This window comes from Cryptosporidium ryanae (assembly GCF_009792415.1).
Source record: "Cryptosporidium ryanae isolate 45019 chromosome Unknown contig_43, whole genome shotgun sequence".
Lineage (NCBI taxonomy): Eukaryota > Apicomplexa > Conoidasida > Eucoccidiorida > Cryptosporidiidae > Cryptosporidium > Cryptosporidium ryanae.
In genome coordinates this window covers 15,466-30,676 of record NW_027125526.1, presented here as the reverse complement: position 1 = coordinate 30,676, position 15,211 = coordinate 15,466, and the positions used below count along the sequence as shown (strand labels likewise).

Genomic DNA, 15,211 nt, shown 5'->3' with positions numbered 1-15,211 from the left:
ATCTTCACATAAAATTAAGTATACTTTATATCTATGTTATTTTAGTAAACTTTGTTTCCATTTGAATTTGATATCATTTCATCTGGAAGTCCAATACTGGAATAAATCTGTTGGCCATACCCACTTTCGACTTTGTTTTGCATCGGATAATAAAATGCATTATTTTTATTCGCACTCATTCTGGGAGGTGGCGGAATTCCACCTGCAATGAAACCTGGATTTGTATTGTAAGGTTCTACTACCGGCCTTTTTTGATCCACCTTTCTAGTTGCGTTTGATATTGAGCTGGGAACCCCAGAAATGGTATCATACCACTGGTATATTTGCTTTGCCATAAAATTTGCATTACTTTGTATTCCTTCTGATATATCAATTGGATTTATCGTATTCATTTGCCTTGTTCCAAATTGGTTTTGGATTACTTCTAAAGTTTTCTTGTTCTTTTGTCTTCTCCATATTTCATACGCATGAGAAAATCCAACCGGACATTTGTAATCATTCATTTGTGAAGTTCTGTTAGTTAGGCTACTATTTAATGACATTTTTCGTAAGAGGGAAGCGGATGAATCTTGACTTCTGGTTCTATACCCCGATTTTACTCTTTTCTCGGTACAATACTTCGGACCAGAAATCATTCCTGGAACAATCTTTGCTTCGTATCTTGCTGCCTTAAAGAAACAAAGTTTATTGAACATATCAAAACTGAAAAAATCGCATCCTAAATCCAATTGGCATTGTAGTTGGCAGTCGAGTGCGGTGGATAAAGAGCGTATAATTTGCAATGTGTATCCAGGGTATTCAATGTCAGATTCAAAACAACCATTATTATATATACCATTGCCAATTGAGTGAGATCCTTGAAAACTTTCTACTTCCTTTTTTGTCTTCAAATTTCTTATTACTTTAATATCCATATATTTTCTTTGATCAGGAATATTCTCATAATAATCAATATTGTTTTCGTCCCCATTAAAAGGCTGGTATTTTACACTTTCACTTTTTTCATCAGCTGTTAATATCGGTGAGGAGCATTCATATTTATCTGGAGGAGCAAGATCCTTGCAACACATGTTTAGATCTCCACAAATCATGGGCTCGTCTTCACACTCATTTAGATTAATGCATATTTTGTTGTTCAATGGTGATGTGATATACCCTGCAGATCTAAAGCAATCACAAATATAACTTCCAAGAGTATTGATGCAACTGGAAATACTTAAATCACATGGATTGCTCTCCAAGCACTCATTTATATCTATACAAGTCTTACCATCAGAGTGCAATCTGTACCCTTCTGAGCATTCACATCTTCCAAGCTCATCATTGTCACTTACACAAAGCTGTGAACAATCGTTAAGTCTCCCGTTATAATCATTACACTTGTTAATTGGGCGACATCTTCCTTGGTCAAATATCAATTCCCTATTTAAGCATTCACATTTGAATGACCCCTCAAGATTTATACAAATTGTGGAACTTGGACAAGCACTCAACTCCAGACACTCATCAATGTCAACACATTCATTTATTCTATTTTCATGTTTTCTATATCCATTCAAACACTCACATTCATAACCACCTATTGTGTTTATACATCTTTGATTACTTTGACTACAAGAATGAGTACCTAACTTACATTCATCTATATCCCTACACCCTGTTCCAGTTAACAATCCGTCTCCTTCAAAACCATATGGACATCTACACTTTGGTGCCCCAATAAACAATGTTTCTACATAGCATTCAGCATTCGATGAACATGGATTATTACCAATTGTGCATGCATTCAAGCCCTGTTGTATTGATCTAGATATATTCACAACAATATTAAGTAGAAGAAATGTTTTATTTGTAAACATTGATTCAAATCTTACATAATAGAGTTAAATAACGTGAAAAAAAAAAATTGCTTTGTTAAAATTTGAATATTATCCTGTTAAATGTAAATGTCATTTCAAAAAGAAAAATTAAATCTAACTATTTGTGAAAACAACCCGGTAATTCAAAAATGAAAAAATAATTCTCGAAAAAGAGACAAATATTCAATCTGAAATGAAATAATTTCATTAATATAAAAGGAAACAAAACCATTTTACTAACCATTAGTAAAGCTTTTAATAATGTTTTGGCGCAACTAATAGATTCAAATAAATATCTTGAATAAAGTAATCAACTAATACCAAGTTTTATATCAATAACATTTCAACCATTTAACAAAAATAATAATATTGATTCATGGTAACAAGTTTGTATCGTTGCAAAAGATGTAGTTCTGCTCTTTTCAGTGATAAACATATAATTGAACACTTGCAAAATAAGATTGTTAACGAAAATAATGGGCAAAACCCATATAGCGAATGTACATCTATATTTGTTTTACAAATGAATTGGATGGAGGATTTCTGGATGGAAAAAGGAAAAATAATTTGCCCGAACCCCAAATGTGATGCAAAAATAGGATACTATTCTTGGCATGGAGTAAGGTGTTCTTGTGGATTTTGGCAGACACCTGCTTTTCAAATTCATAAGTCAAAAATTGACTATTTGCCAGATCCAAAAAAACAAATTAAAGTTGATATAAGCCATTTTGAATAATAAAAAAACCTTATAAATTATGGGAATTGATCCTAAAACACTTACTCCATGATTAAAAAAAATTGTCTCAGATTGAAAAATAATTAACCGGATTGCGTAAAACCAAAATAAGGGAAAAACTATTTTTAATTTATCCTTCAAGCCACAAAACAAGGTGGGGGAGTCAAATTAATTAATGTGATTGAAACCTATATATTATATAGCAATATAAGAATATAATAATCAGTAAGAAAATAACTTTATTCATTTATCAGCCCAATTTCTTTCTCCAAAGTGTTATTTCCTGTCTCTTAAAATAGCGTCTATCCTCCTCATCAACAATTATTAAATTCAAGAAGTATCTAACTGACAATTTATTTTGTAGATTTTTATATGTCGGTGTTAAGTCGCAGCCACACAAATACATTCTTAAGGGGATGAATTCTTGTCTTGCAGGAGCACCATCCATAATTTCAAACTTAGAAAGTACTTCTGTTTCTGTAATTGCAGATGATCCTGAACCACATGTTTCAAGTCTAATTACATCAATTTCCATATATTTAATTTTGAGTCTAACAATGGAAAAGTACACCTTCCCCAATACAACATCCTTCAGGTGATAAATTGACTTGTTGTACTCTAATTCTATGTGTAAACAACCCTCAACACCAACTTCCATTTTTATTGCTTCATTTAATTTATTAATAGCTGAAATTGAATTGGGTATATGTTCAGTACCTATATTCTGAACCACAAAGTCTATTTCTTTTACAAGGTTACTAGCAAATGATCTAAGCACAGTTAGTCTAATAAAATACCTTAGTTGTATGTTTGTCCCATAATAAGTTTCATATGGTTTATCGACTGAATTAAACTTCCATTTATAATGCTTAGTTTCATATAGACTTCCAGATGGCTCAAGATCCTTAGTAATAGAAAAAAAATCATAAGAGGACGACTGATCATAAATAACATCAATTTGACCAATAACCTCAACTCTAATCCCCTGATGATCTAACTTTTTTCCAGGCCTTATTGCAACTGTTGCTAGACCACTTATATCTTCTCCATCGCTAAAAATTAGACCCTTCTCACCTTTTCTGCTTTTACTCAAAGATGCAAACTTCCTCCCCACTTCCTGATCAATTGTAAGCTCCAAACTACATGAGTTTATACCAGATAGAAATGAAAGCATTATGCACGGTTCAAATGTTCCAGATTAAGTAAATATCTATTAGAAGTTAAACCCTCGACCTTTATTTTTTCTAAGGTATAATTATGCGCCACATTCAACTTTATTGGTGTGTAACAGATAAACAGATATTTAGTAGCATCTGAATTAAAAAGTGGAGAACAAGCAAAAAAACTAGGAAACGTCGAGACAAAACGGGGATGAGATATATTATATATATAAATAATCATTAAAGGTTTCAATATTGTATTTGAAGATGAAAAATGGTTGATGTATTTCAGTTTGTTGACGTAATATCGTTTAGTTTGTTGTTGGTTGCAACTAACTCTAGTATTGAAATAATATACCAAAATCTACTTGCTTATACTTTTTATATTTTACTTATTTCAATTATTATTTATATAATTAAATATTATTTGGTGGATTTAAATAAAGGACATTTTTATCTAATACATAATTTTTCATTTCCATTATTGCTCTTTACAATTACGAAACTGAATATCGATTTCGAAACACAAATTTCCAATTTAGTGAAATTGTTTTCAATTTTGATTTCTATTACTGGAACTTCTATATATATATTTGGACAGAAGATTTCTATTTCTTCGTTTTGGATTAAGTATCTTTATCTATTTGTTGTAATGGTTTATTTCCTGCTTTTCACGTATTCTGGAATTAATGAAACACACTTAAATCATATTATTGTGCTGACAATAATATATCACTTTGTAATATTGAACTCTATTTCTTTTGTTATAGGCAAAGAGGAATATTACATTAGGTTTGGGGAGTTTAATATTTTTTCACAATTAATTTCATATTCATTTTTATTTTCTCTGTTAAAAGTGATAAAAATGAATAAAGAAAAAATTTTAGAATGGGAATCATGTATAGTACACATTACCTTTATTACAGAGATACTTATACCTCTCATTTACTTTGGGATTAATACATTATTCAACGATGAAATATTTAACAGAATTAATTATCACAAATTCCATCTTGTAAAGGCCATTGATGTTGTTTTGGTAATATTAGCTGCTTATTTCCCTATTTCATACCTAATTAAATCCGGAACTGAGACTTGTAACTTGATTTTTAGGATGGTTATGGTTTCTTCTTCAATTAGAATACTTCTTCTTTACTGGGTCGTCACTATCTTCATCACGATTCTATTCCTAACTTCATTAAACTTACCTCTCATTTCTAGTACGAAAAGGGGTAAGGTAATACTTAGGAAGGCATTCCACCTATTAGTTATTTCTATATTTATTCCTCCTATAACTTTTTATAAAAGATATAAGGGAATTCACACAGAAATGGAACATTTATTACCATTCACTGTTATTGCAATATACGCGTCATCAAATTTATACATTATTCTGGAAATAACTAGGAAATGCGACACAATAAAAGGATTGACTAGAACACTCAATTATTTGTTCATGCCATTTGTTGATAAAAAGGACAACCCAGATGGATTTGTCATAACACATATTTGTCTATTAATTGGAGTTTCACTCCCAATTATTGTAGAGTTTTCAAATCACAAAGATCAAGAGGCTTTTGATATAGTTTCTGCAGCGATTGGAATTGCAACAATTGGAATAGGAGATACATCATCTGCAATATTTGGAGTAACATTTGGTAGTATTCCATTACCCGGAAACAAAAGTAAAACTTTATTTGGTATGATTTCATTTTTAATATCCACTTTTATTTCTCTTGTTATTTTATGTGATGTTTCTCTAAGTAAATGCAATTATTCAGACTTACTTCTAATTTCATTCATATCGTCAATTCTAGAGTCGTATACACTTCAAATTGATAACACTACCATCCCTTTATATACACTTGCTATATATTTTAATATTCGTTGATTTTTTTTTTTAATTCTCTTTACATTTTCCCCTCTCCCCACTAAATTTTTTTCTCTTTAAATGAAGCAAAAAGAAATAGAAAGTTACATTGAAGATGTAAGTTATGTAAGTAACCTTATTAATTAAGTATGTTTAACGTGTTATTTTCAGGTATTTGATAACTTATTCCGGAGCCACAAAGGTTCTGATGGAATTTTTTATTTATTACATTCAAGACTTCGCGAATTTTTACTTAATTCGCAATCCGAATGCCACTTTTATAATAAATCCGAGTTAAGTTCACTCAAATTATCCAGATTATATTCAAAATTTGGAATCATATTGGATCAAATTCTTGATGATAATACTAGTCGTTCATGTATTGTATTTGGTAATTCATGTTCCGGTAAAACCTGTTCACTATCTAAATACTTCCATCAAATAGAAGGCTCAAAAGCGTTCACAGAGGCTATAATTGTTCATATTAACTGTATAAATTTTGATGATAACATGTTGCTGACTACACTACTTGAGAGATTAGATGAATACTTTCCAATGCATAGAAAGCTTTTTAGCGGCCATCAAAAAATATCGATTCTAAAAGAAAAGTTAATTGATATTTCAAAATGTGGTTATTCAATTATCTTTGTTTTGGAAAACTGCGAAACTATCATTTCTGATTCTCTAAATATAAATCACTTCAATTCAAATTCATCAGTGTATTCAGTTAGACAGTTTGCTCTATATACTTTGGTAGATATTATGCACTCTCCAGAAATAAATCTAATACTTATTTTAAGTACCTCAATGTTTGATCTACCTAACTTTTTAGAAAAAAGAGTAAAGAGCAGAATGTCTCAGAGAAGAATTATTATGGAAGAGTTATCAACTGAAATGAAAAGATTTAACATAATGGATTTTATTCGCGATTTGTCGGAGTTGTTACATCTTAATGACAATGAGACTAAAAATCAATCTTTACGGAAATCAATAAAAAGGCATAATGAATTAATCAATGAGCTTTTCTCATTTATTTTATTAGATAATAACTCGAAATATTTCAATAAGAATTTAGAGTATTTAATAGAATCAGGTTTAACAAAATTAGACCTGTTGTTGATAATTACATACAAATTTTTACTTATTACTCCTCAATCTTCAAATAAGGAAATGTTAGAAATATTTAATATTGGAGATAAAGATCTAGATATAATAAAAGTATCTAGAAATGAATTTCAATCAAATATTCAAGGTGACGCTTCCTTTGAATTTATTTTGCATAAAAAGTTCGAGGACCTCAGTATCATCCAACACACAATACTTGCAGGTTCAATAAAAATTATCAATTCGGGACTTGAAATTATAACATTTAGAAAAATAATTCAAGAAATAAACAAATTAAAGGTACATAATTATTTCCAAAAAAATGTGTCTGGAATAAGCTTTGATCATTCTGAAGACTCGTATAAAATGGCATTTTTATTATTAGTAAAAGAAGGAATAATTGAACCTATTTCTAACTCCGAAAGTTTCCCATCTAGAGTTTTGGTTGAAAAAGTTCCCGTAAAGTTTACACATTATGAAATTTATTCTAAAATTATTCACGAATTGAATATACCTACTATTTTGCAATATTGGATCAAACTTGATATGTTAAAATGAATTATGCAACCTAATTATGTTAGAATCTTTACAAGTATAATTAATAGGAATTGATGCAAGGCACTCCCAACCAAGTTTTTTCTTGAATTTACAACTATTTATTTTTATATTACTTCTTCTACAATATTCATTTACAGACTTGTCTCTTAAACTCTTCCAACTCATTGAGCCTTTAATCTCTAGTATTTCATTAATTATATCAATAAAATTGCGTGAATAATTTCCTTCATTATTTGACTTCATATTTAAGTTGTTTTTGTTCATTTTTGAGAATTTAACATGGTACTTTTCTTCTTCTGTAATACACTTGGAGTGACTTTTGTATTTAAAACCCTCAAATGTGACATTACAATCAATACATGTGAATTCCCATGCATCCAAGCAATTTCTAACACAATGTGAATCTACTTTGTTCTTTTTAAGAACTTCCTGACAACTTCCACAAACAAAAGAAACCATTGCAATTTATTACACCATAAATTTCATTGTAGAGGACGAATTACCGCAATTTTATTATCGTGCTTTTTAAAAATGAAATTGATTCTTTTAGTTTGCAGATGATTATTTATATTTCTATTAAAATGACATTTTTATATGTACAAAAATTTATTCTTGGTTAAGTGTATATTTTTAAATATTCTTTTATAAATATATAAAGATAAAGAGTTATTAATATTTTTCAAACTACTTATTTTATAAAGAACAAAAAAAATATACAATGCACAATATTTGGGTTTGGCCGTACATAGAGGGTATTATTTTTTGCAAATTTGATGAGGAACTCGGTCCTGTTGTACTTTGTAAAAGCCCTTCTGGAATTTTAGGTGGCGAAAATTCTTTTTTTTCACTAATAACGCACTACTTATTGCCGGATTCCCACTTTGAAGATAATACACTTTCAATTATAATTGATGACAGGTGGAGGGCTGTTGGAGTTCCTATATTTATTGAAGGTTCCCATTATTTGAGAAATAGCTTTCAGTTTACAGTCTGCATTATAGTAAATGATCATTCAAGGGACATTAATAAGGAGCTATACACAAGACACATTGCAAGGATTGTCGGATTAGGATTTAAACAGCTTGAAGAAGAATGTGGCATACTTCACTATTATTGTGTTGGTATAGATAATACTGAGGGAGAATTGAAAAAAATTAATAAGAAATCACAGAATATATCTCCGTTTCCAAGGGACATTTCGGAGATTATAGAAAATGTCAGATATCAATTGAACTCGATTCAAAAAGTACATTTGAATTTCACGCATAAAAATGCTCTGTCATTCAAGATAAGACCTCCATCGTATGATTTTTGTATAAATCCGGAAGATGTACCTTATCCTATGACAAAATGGTCACTTAATAATATCAAATATTTAGGTGTTGATATTTTATTTATTCAGGTACTTGAACAGATTGACGGCAAAAATACGGTTTTTGACATATCATATTTATGCTCAATTCCGTTATACGATGTAATAACATGCCTTAAACATCTAGTTTTTTATCATATGATAAAAATAATTGATATGTTTTCAATTGAAAACAAATATAGATACATAGGAGCTAATTTAGGTAAAGAGGACATAATATATAAATATTTATGTTTCGAATGCGACAATAATGGAAATGTCAAAACATTTACGAAAAAGTACTACAACTATCTAGTTGAGAACAACATTAAAAATATTCGTAAATTTGTATCTATCGGCGTGTCGAAGAAGAAAATTGCCAGATTGCACGAGTATCCCATTGCTCTTTATAACTTTGAACCTAATTCAAACCAAAAAAAAATGACTATGATTTGTAACGGATACAACACACTAGACTATATTCAGATTAGGCTTGGTTTCAGCAAAAAATCAGATACAGTAAGCTATATCAACAATAAATTAAGTGAAAACGCGACTATTTTTTGGGCATATCTTTGATGGAAAGTGCATTCGCGCTTTAATTTATTTTACCTTTTTGTCATTATATAGTAAAATGTAAACTAACATTTTCAATAAGTAACTAATGTCGTCACCATATCTTGAGAATAAAGATTTAGAGGAGATAGTTGTTGAGGGAAACATGGATATTTTTGAGGATCGTATATATGAACCTGATGTTCAGAAAAGTGATGACTCTTGTAAGGAAAAACTTGATAATTCTGATTTTCTCGACAGAGTTGTTGACCAATTTTATGCCAATGAGAGAGCATCTGGAATACGTAAAATTAACACAGAAATAGATGAAGGTAACTCTTTGTTGTTTACTGATGGAATGTCAAGAGAAACTGAGATAATTTCTAATATTCATGAAAGAAGTCAGGCTTCAGAGAAAAGTAGAAAACTAGGTGGAAATAGGGAGTTTTTAGAAGCACTTCAAGCAAAAACAAGAAAATATATTACTTTTGAAATTGGAAGGGGTTATAAGCGTTGTCTGCTTTTACAAACAGGAGAACTTCTGAGACTGGTTCATTCATACAATAAAGAGTGCGTTCTACAAGATACAGTTCCTGGAGCTCTCAAACTTCGAGACTTGAGACAAGTAGTAAGTATGGGAAGTAGCCAAAGACCTTCCATTGAAGTTAGAAGAAATTGCATCCTAGTTAATGTCCCTCACTTTAGAGTAATTATTCTACATCAAAAAGTTTTGTTAATTGCTTCCGGATATCTAAGATCCCCACTTGAATACCCAAGCAATGGTATTGGTAACTACAATTCCAATGGTACACAGTTTTTCGACAAAAAAAATGAGATATCCAAAGATTATGTATCTGGTTGTAATAAGAATTCAGTTACGAATGATATTTCTAATGTTTTGTCACCTACAGAAGTTCCAGTTTTACAGATAAATATTAACAGTAGAACAGACACTAACAATGAAAGTGATTTAAATAATTACAATTCTATAAAGTCCAAAATAGACAAGAATACATCAGTTATTGGCATAGAATTTCTCCCTATTGAAGGTTTAAGTGAAAAACAAATCAACTACAAGAATCGTAAACTTGTACCTCCTGGAACAGAAGATGGATTCCCACTTTTAAGGAAATTAGAACAGATATCTAAAATTGAGAGCTCCACTCCCTTTGAATATTTAGTTCTTGAAACAATTCTGGTAGAATCTTGTAATATTATTAATCGTCAAGTTAGACCTATAAGGGACTCTGTACTTTTCATACTTGACAGCTTCCCTGGAAGAAACCGCGAAACAAGAAGACTGTTGGACGCAGTTTCTGAACTTAGAAGGAGATTAAATGCCATTGAAGAGCTTGCACAAGGTTTATTTAAGGCAATTACAGAAATGCTTGGAAGTGAGGAAGATATGCAACGTTTAGAAGTTTCATTCTATTGGAACAGACCAGAAGCATGGGAATATCCTAAGAACACTCCCTATCACGAAGAGGTTGAGAATGTTCTGGAATGCTATGCCCAAGAAGTGGAAATGATGCTACAACAAATAGAGTCTATAGGTGAATCTTTGGAGGATGCATTGGAGGTATTAACACTTGAATTGTCCTCTCTTAGAAATTCTATAATGAAGGCCGATCTAGGTCTTTCAATAATAGCAACAATAATAGGATTTTGCGGATTTTTCGCTGATTGTTTTGGAATGAATTTTAGAAATGGCCTTGAAGAAGTAGGTCCTGCATTATTTTGGTTTATTACATGGGGTTTAGTATCATTATGTGCAGCAGGCGCTATTGTTGTTCTTACCACTTTTAGAAAAATAGATTTATAATTTCAGTGATTTATTCAATAGGAAAGTTTCCAAGAAGTTCTCTAAGTGCAATTGTGACATAGGAAGACTTGGGTAACTTACAAGAAAATACCAATGTATTTATAGTATTGCAGTCATTATTTTCATCACCTTTGAAACCTTGTAATTTTGAATTTATTCTTACTTCATCAATTTTTGTCTCATATGATTCTTTATTCTTGGAAGATAGAAGTGTATCCAAATCACTTAGTATCAACTTAGGATCAGAGAAACTCCCAGGTGCGGCAATTTTTTCTTCTGATAAATTTAACCCTGTGTAACCAACTTCCTTTGGTACTACTACCAAATTCCTATAGCTTCCTCGCATTCCAATTGAATTAATATTAAAATCAATACCCAAAATCTCATCTACTACTTTTTTGTATGAAAGTTTCATATTTGGTGGGTATATGACATTATCCCCAGGAAGCGTTAAGACAACATCCTTTATTGTGTAGTTACTTATTTCCAACTCTTTTAAAATAATTACTTTCGGTTCTCCATTTAACTTCACAAATCCCTCCATGTCATAATGTTCTGAATGTTTATCTTCAAATACTAAATCTCCTGGGACAGGGACATTGCCAAACTTTTTGATTCTTTCACTCGCCATAAGATTAAAAATTAGTGATTGTACAGAGTGTAAATATAAAGAGTACGAATTTTTAGGCAGATAATTCAAACTATTTTTGTAGATATCCTCTTCTTTTTTATGGTTTAAAAGAGATTCAGAGTTAATTTTTTCATTTTTAAGTTCCCTAATTAAACCATTAATAACTAATTTTTCGATGTAGGAATGAGGTGAAAGTCTTTCAATATAACTATCAAATCTTCCATTAATTACATCATGAAACAATTCTATATATGATTCCTTGTAACTTTCCAATTTATCTTGATCAAATCCCATTATTAGTAAGAATGCTTTTTTCCAGTTTTTCTTTAATATTGAAATACCTATTTTATATGTTGGGATACAACTTGTCCCAAATCTTTGCAACCCAAAGTAATTAATAAACCCCAATGTTTTCATTTCTTCTATCAGTTTCTCCACTGTTTTAATTGTTACAATTTTATTTTCATTAGCAGTGTGCTCATTCTCTGCTATTTTCAGATCCCTAATTACAACATGAAAAAGATTTCCCTTTAGATCACCTATGTTTATTTGATCATGTTCATACTTAAAATCACATATTCTGACATTTCTGTCCCAGTTTCTTGATGTTGTTGCATAAACAAGGTGTTCTTCTAAAACTTTGTATGCTGATACTCTTTGTGTTGTAATTCCCCTTCTATCTTTTAAACCTGCAATACCAAAGGATTTGTGGTTTCGTTTTAAGCATTTTGATATCATATTAATAGCATCAATTGTATCCCTGTTTTCTTTGTAAATAGTAAAGTGAATGTAACACGGAATATTAGGATTCCATCTCTCGTCCTTTCCTAATTCGTAATTTCCATGTAATTTAACAGTTTTATTGTTATCAGAATGATCATGTTTAATTTTTTTTGAAGGAAGCGAGATAAAATTACTACAATTTCTATTGTCTTGATTGAAATCAGCCGAACAAATATTCGTTAAATTTCTAAGAGAGTAAATAAAATCAGATGAAGGTCTCAAAACAATAGAATCAAAGTTTTCTAAACCTTCACTTTCAGTGCATATTTTATTTACTTCTTTGGTAGTTAATTCTTCAAAATCAATATTTCTTGAAAGCTCTGTGAATATTTCAGTAGATAGAAATAAGTCTATATCATCAAATGGTTTTATGCTATTCTCATTTATTTTTCTATCTGAATTAACATCAACAGTTTGTGAGGTAATAAATGGTATGTAGTGTTTAATTGCTTCATGAAACAATTTTCTCCTCTTTTTACAAGTTTGTTTAATACCTAATTCTTTTTTACTTTCTTCTTCAACTATTTCATTCAAATGTCTAATGTATAGTTCTTTATTAAATATTTTTATCTTTAATTCGCAAACTGTAGTTAGTTTTCCTCTGGAATCAAGTTTAAATAATTTGCTAGTTATATTTCCATTAATTGCAAGTCTTTTTATTTCTCCTAAAAATTTCGTGTAAAAAACTATATCATTTATACACTTGGTTGATATGTTCAACAGAGTTAGTTTATCAATAAATTCTTTTTTTATTTCAAATCCAGAGTGACTTAATAAGCCTTCACCTGACAAAATTTTCCTTTTTTCCTCTAATTCGGCCAAAATGTCACTTTTATCCTTTATTTCAGTTAAACGACATACTTTTCCATTATTTTGAATTTCATAAACGTGAAAGTCTTCAAAGTATTTTTTTATTCTTCCAGTTAATATTTCTTCAGAGGATCTAATGAAAGCACGAATGCCATGATCGTTTTCAATCATCATTTATAATTTCAATGATTACATTGGATGACCATCGGCGCCAAAGAAACAAAAATTCAAGACGAAAAAACAAGAGATAAAAATACTATTATCAAAGAAATATAATTAAAATATTTACTTAGTCAAGAAAATAAAGTTTTAAAAATAATATTATTTTGACATAAACATAATTTTACTCTTTTCTTTCATTCCTAACTGACTGTTTAGTTGATTGAGCTCTCCAATTTGACTTGTTCTTTTGTGCTATGACAATGTTGCAACTGAAAGAGGGATTATTACTCAGGTTTTGAGTAAGAATATTACTTCTAAAAAGAATATTTCTCGTTTTGTCAGCAATTGACTGATATTGTTTATTTGTTTTATCAATCATTTCCACCCTATTATGTTCATAATCGAGTTTTCCTTCGAGGTGTAAATTTCTTATCAAATTTACGATCCAACGCTCTGCCTCAATGTTAGTCACTCCCAAATCCTCAGAAACAAGGTTTAAATCTATCGATTTATGAATCCTACAATAAATTTCGAAAACCAAAAGCCTTGAATTCTCCTCTATGTACTTCTGGATTGGGTGTAAAAAAAAGTCGTATTCTACGGCAGAGCCACATGTAGAAAATATTCTTTGTGAAGATTCAAAATCAAAGTTAACAAAAAGATTAAATAATAGTTCTGTAAATGAGTCATTAACTTTATTTCTGTGAAGTGATATTAGATTTACTATACTTTCTAGAACGTCTCTATTGCGCCTCATTATTATTCCAAAACAAGCAAGATACCTGAGTAAATGTGGACAAACTATAGAAATTACATTAAAATTTCTTTCTGAAGCAAACCAATCGAGAAAGGGTCCCCAAATATTCATTGGGAGGTTAACATTTGTCGAGCCTCCAAAATATAAGGAATTATCATTATTTATTACAGAATTGTTTGCTGTTCCCGGAATATTTTGTTTATTATTAAATGAGGTTTCACGGAAATATTGTGTAAATAGTGGAAATAATGACCAGTGTAATAACCAACTTTTATAAAGATAAATTTGTACTGGATTTATTTTGTGAAATTCTCTTGTCAAAGTATCATCTACTAATTGGAAATAGTTTAAGTAGGTTGACGGTTCTATTGAATCCTGTAAATTCGATAAATTAGAAACAATTCCATTGGCAATCGAACCAAAGTAACACTCTACCTTCGTTATCAGCGGTACATCAATATTAGTGCATTCTGGAATAGTTTTAAGAATAATATCTAGGATATATTGAGAATCCTTGTATTTACCAGAGAGATAATATAGACGCGAAAGACGAACTAGAAGTTGAATAGGATTGGCCGGGAAATTTCGATTTGCATCCTCGGACACACTTACATCATTTTTGCCTTCAATCTTACTAGATTCAGATGACAATTCATCTTCCTCACTATTAATAAACCATTGTTGCAGTTCAATCAAAGACTTCCTCTTAAGACTTCTACTTGACTCATCATGTGCTTCTTTCCATTTTTTTAATGCAGATATCAGTGTGCTGAGTGAATTTGATAAAGAAGAAATTATCTTGTTATTTTCCTCTTCAGATAATATAAAATCTGAAAGTTGGTCAGGATAAAGTTCTTTCATCTCATTGTAAAGAAATGTAGTTTTTAATATGGCAATTTCTGTGACTTCCAGTGATTTTTTGTCATAAACGTTAATTTTTTTTAGCCACTTTACAAGGTAGAACAACATTTGAGAATCTAGATATGGTGAAATTAGATCATTAATATCATTACCAGTTTGTAAACTTTTCATTTTAATATTCATTTTTGAACC

At 30.2% G+C, this 15,211-nt stretch overlaps 10 protein-coding genes across 10 annotated transcripts; 5 read left to right on the top strand and 5 right to left on the bottom strand.

The window, feature by feature from the left end:
- Positions 1-41: 41 nt before the first annotated feature.
- On the bottom strand, positions 42-1,859 carry FG386_002501 (uncharacterized protein; the record flags this gene model as incomplete). Its single annotated transcript, XM_067341863.1, has 1 exon — positions 42-1,859. The coding sequence occupies one exon, from the start codon at positions 1,857-1,859 to the stop codon at positions 42-44; it is 1,818 nt and encodes a 605-aa protein (XP_067197971.1).
- A 376-nt stretch (positions 1,860-2,235) lies between these two features.
- Positions 2,236-2,595, top strand: FG386_002500 (uncharacterized protein; the record flags this gene model as incomplete). Its single annotated transcript, XM_067341862.1, has 1 exon — positions 2,236-2,595. The coding sequence occupies one exon, from the start codon at positions 2,236-2,238 to the stop codon at positions 2,593-2,595; it is 360 nt and encodes a 119-aa protein (XP_067197970.1).
- Positions 2,596-2,845: 250 nt separating this feature from the next.
- FG386_002499 (vacuolar protein sorting/targeting protein 26) lies at positions 2,846-3,769 on the bottom strand (the record flags this gene model as incomplete). The annotated part of the gene is made up of 1 exon (XM_067341861.1): positions 2,846-3,769. One exon carries the CDS (start codon positions 3,767-3,769, stop codon positions 2,846-2,848), a length of 924 nt encoding a protein of 307 aa, XP_067197969.1.
- A 260-nt stretch (positions 3,770-4,029) lies between these two features.
- FG386_002498 (uncharacterized protein) lies at positions 4,030-5,646 on the top strand (the record flags this gene model as incomplete). The annotated part of the gene is made up of 1 exon (XM_067341860.1): positions 4,030-5,646. One exon carries the CDS (start codon positions 4,030-4,032, stop codon positions 5,644-5,646), a length of 1,617 nt encoding a protein of 538 aa, XP_067197968.1.
- A 60-nt stretch (positions 5,647-5,706) lies between these two features.
- FG386_002496 (uncharacterized protein) lies at positions 5,707-7,129 on the top strand (the record flags this gene model as incomplete). Its single annotated transcript, XM_067341858.1, has 3 exons — positions 5,707-5,742; positions 5,797-7,029; positions 7,124-7,129. 3 exons carry the CDS (start codon positions 5,707-5,709, stop codon positions 7,127-7,129), a joined length of 1,275 nt encoding a protein of 424 aa, XP_067197966.1.
- A 149-nt stretch (positions 7,130-7,278) lies between these two features.
- On the bottom strand, positions 7,279-7,746 carry FG386_002495 (cell growth-regulating nucleolar protein; the record flags this gene model as incomplete). The annotated part of the gene is made up of 1 exon (XM_067341857.1): positions 7,279-7,746. The coding sequence occupies one exon, from the start codon at positions 7,744-7,746 to the stop codon at positions 7,279-7,281; it is 468 nt and encodes a 155-aa protein (XP_067197965.1).
- A 259-nt stretch (positions 7,747-8,005) lies between these two features.
- On the top strand, positions 8,006-9,217 carry FG386_002494 (uncharacterized protein; the record flags this gene model as incomplete). Its single annotated transcript, XM_067341856.1, has 1 exon — positions 8,006-9,217. The coding sequence occupies one exon, from the start codon at positions 8,006-8,008 to the stop codon at positions 9,215-9,217; it is 1,212 nt and encodes a 403-aa protein (XP_067197964.1).
- An 85-nt stretch (positions 9,218-9,302) lies between these two features.
- FG386_002493 (uncharacterized protein) lies at positions 9,303-11,015 on the top strand (the record flags this gene model as incomplete). The annotated part of the gene is made up of 1 exon (XM_067341855.1): positions 9,303-11,015. One exon carries the CDS (start codon positions 9,303-9,305, stop codon positions 11,013-11,015), a length of 1,713 nt encoding a protein of 570 aa, XP_067197963.1.
- Positions 11,016-11,025: 10 nt separating this feature from the next.
- Positions 11,026-13,413, bottom strand: FG386_002488 (uncharacterized protein; the record flags this gene model as incomplete). Its single annotated transcript, XM_067341850.1, has 1 exon — positions 11,026-13,413. The coding sequence occupies one exon, from the start codon at positions 13,411-13,413 to the stop codon at positions 11,026-11,028; it is 2,388 nt and encodes a 795-aa protein (XP_067197958.1).
- A 169-nt stretch (positions 13,414-13,582) lies between these two features.
- On the bottom strand, positions 13,583-15,202 carry FG386_002477 (uncharacterized protein; the record flags this gene model as incomplete). The annotated part of the gene is made up of 1 exon (XM_067341839.1): positions 13,583-15,202. The coding sequence occupies one exon, from the start codon at positions 15,200-15,202 to the stop codon at positions 13,583-13,585; it is 1,620 nt and encodes a 539-aa protein (XP_067197947.1).
- Positions 15,203-15,211: the final 9 nt, after the last annotated feature.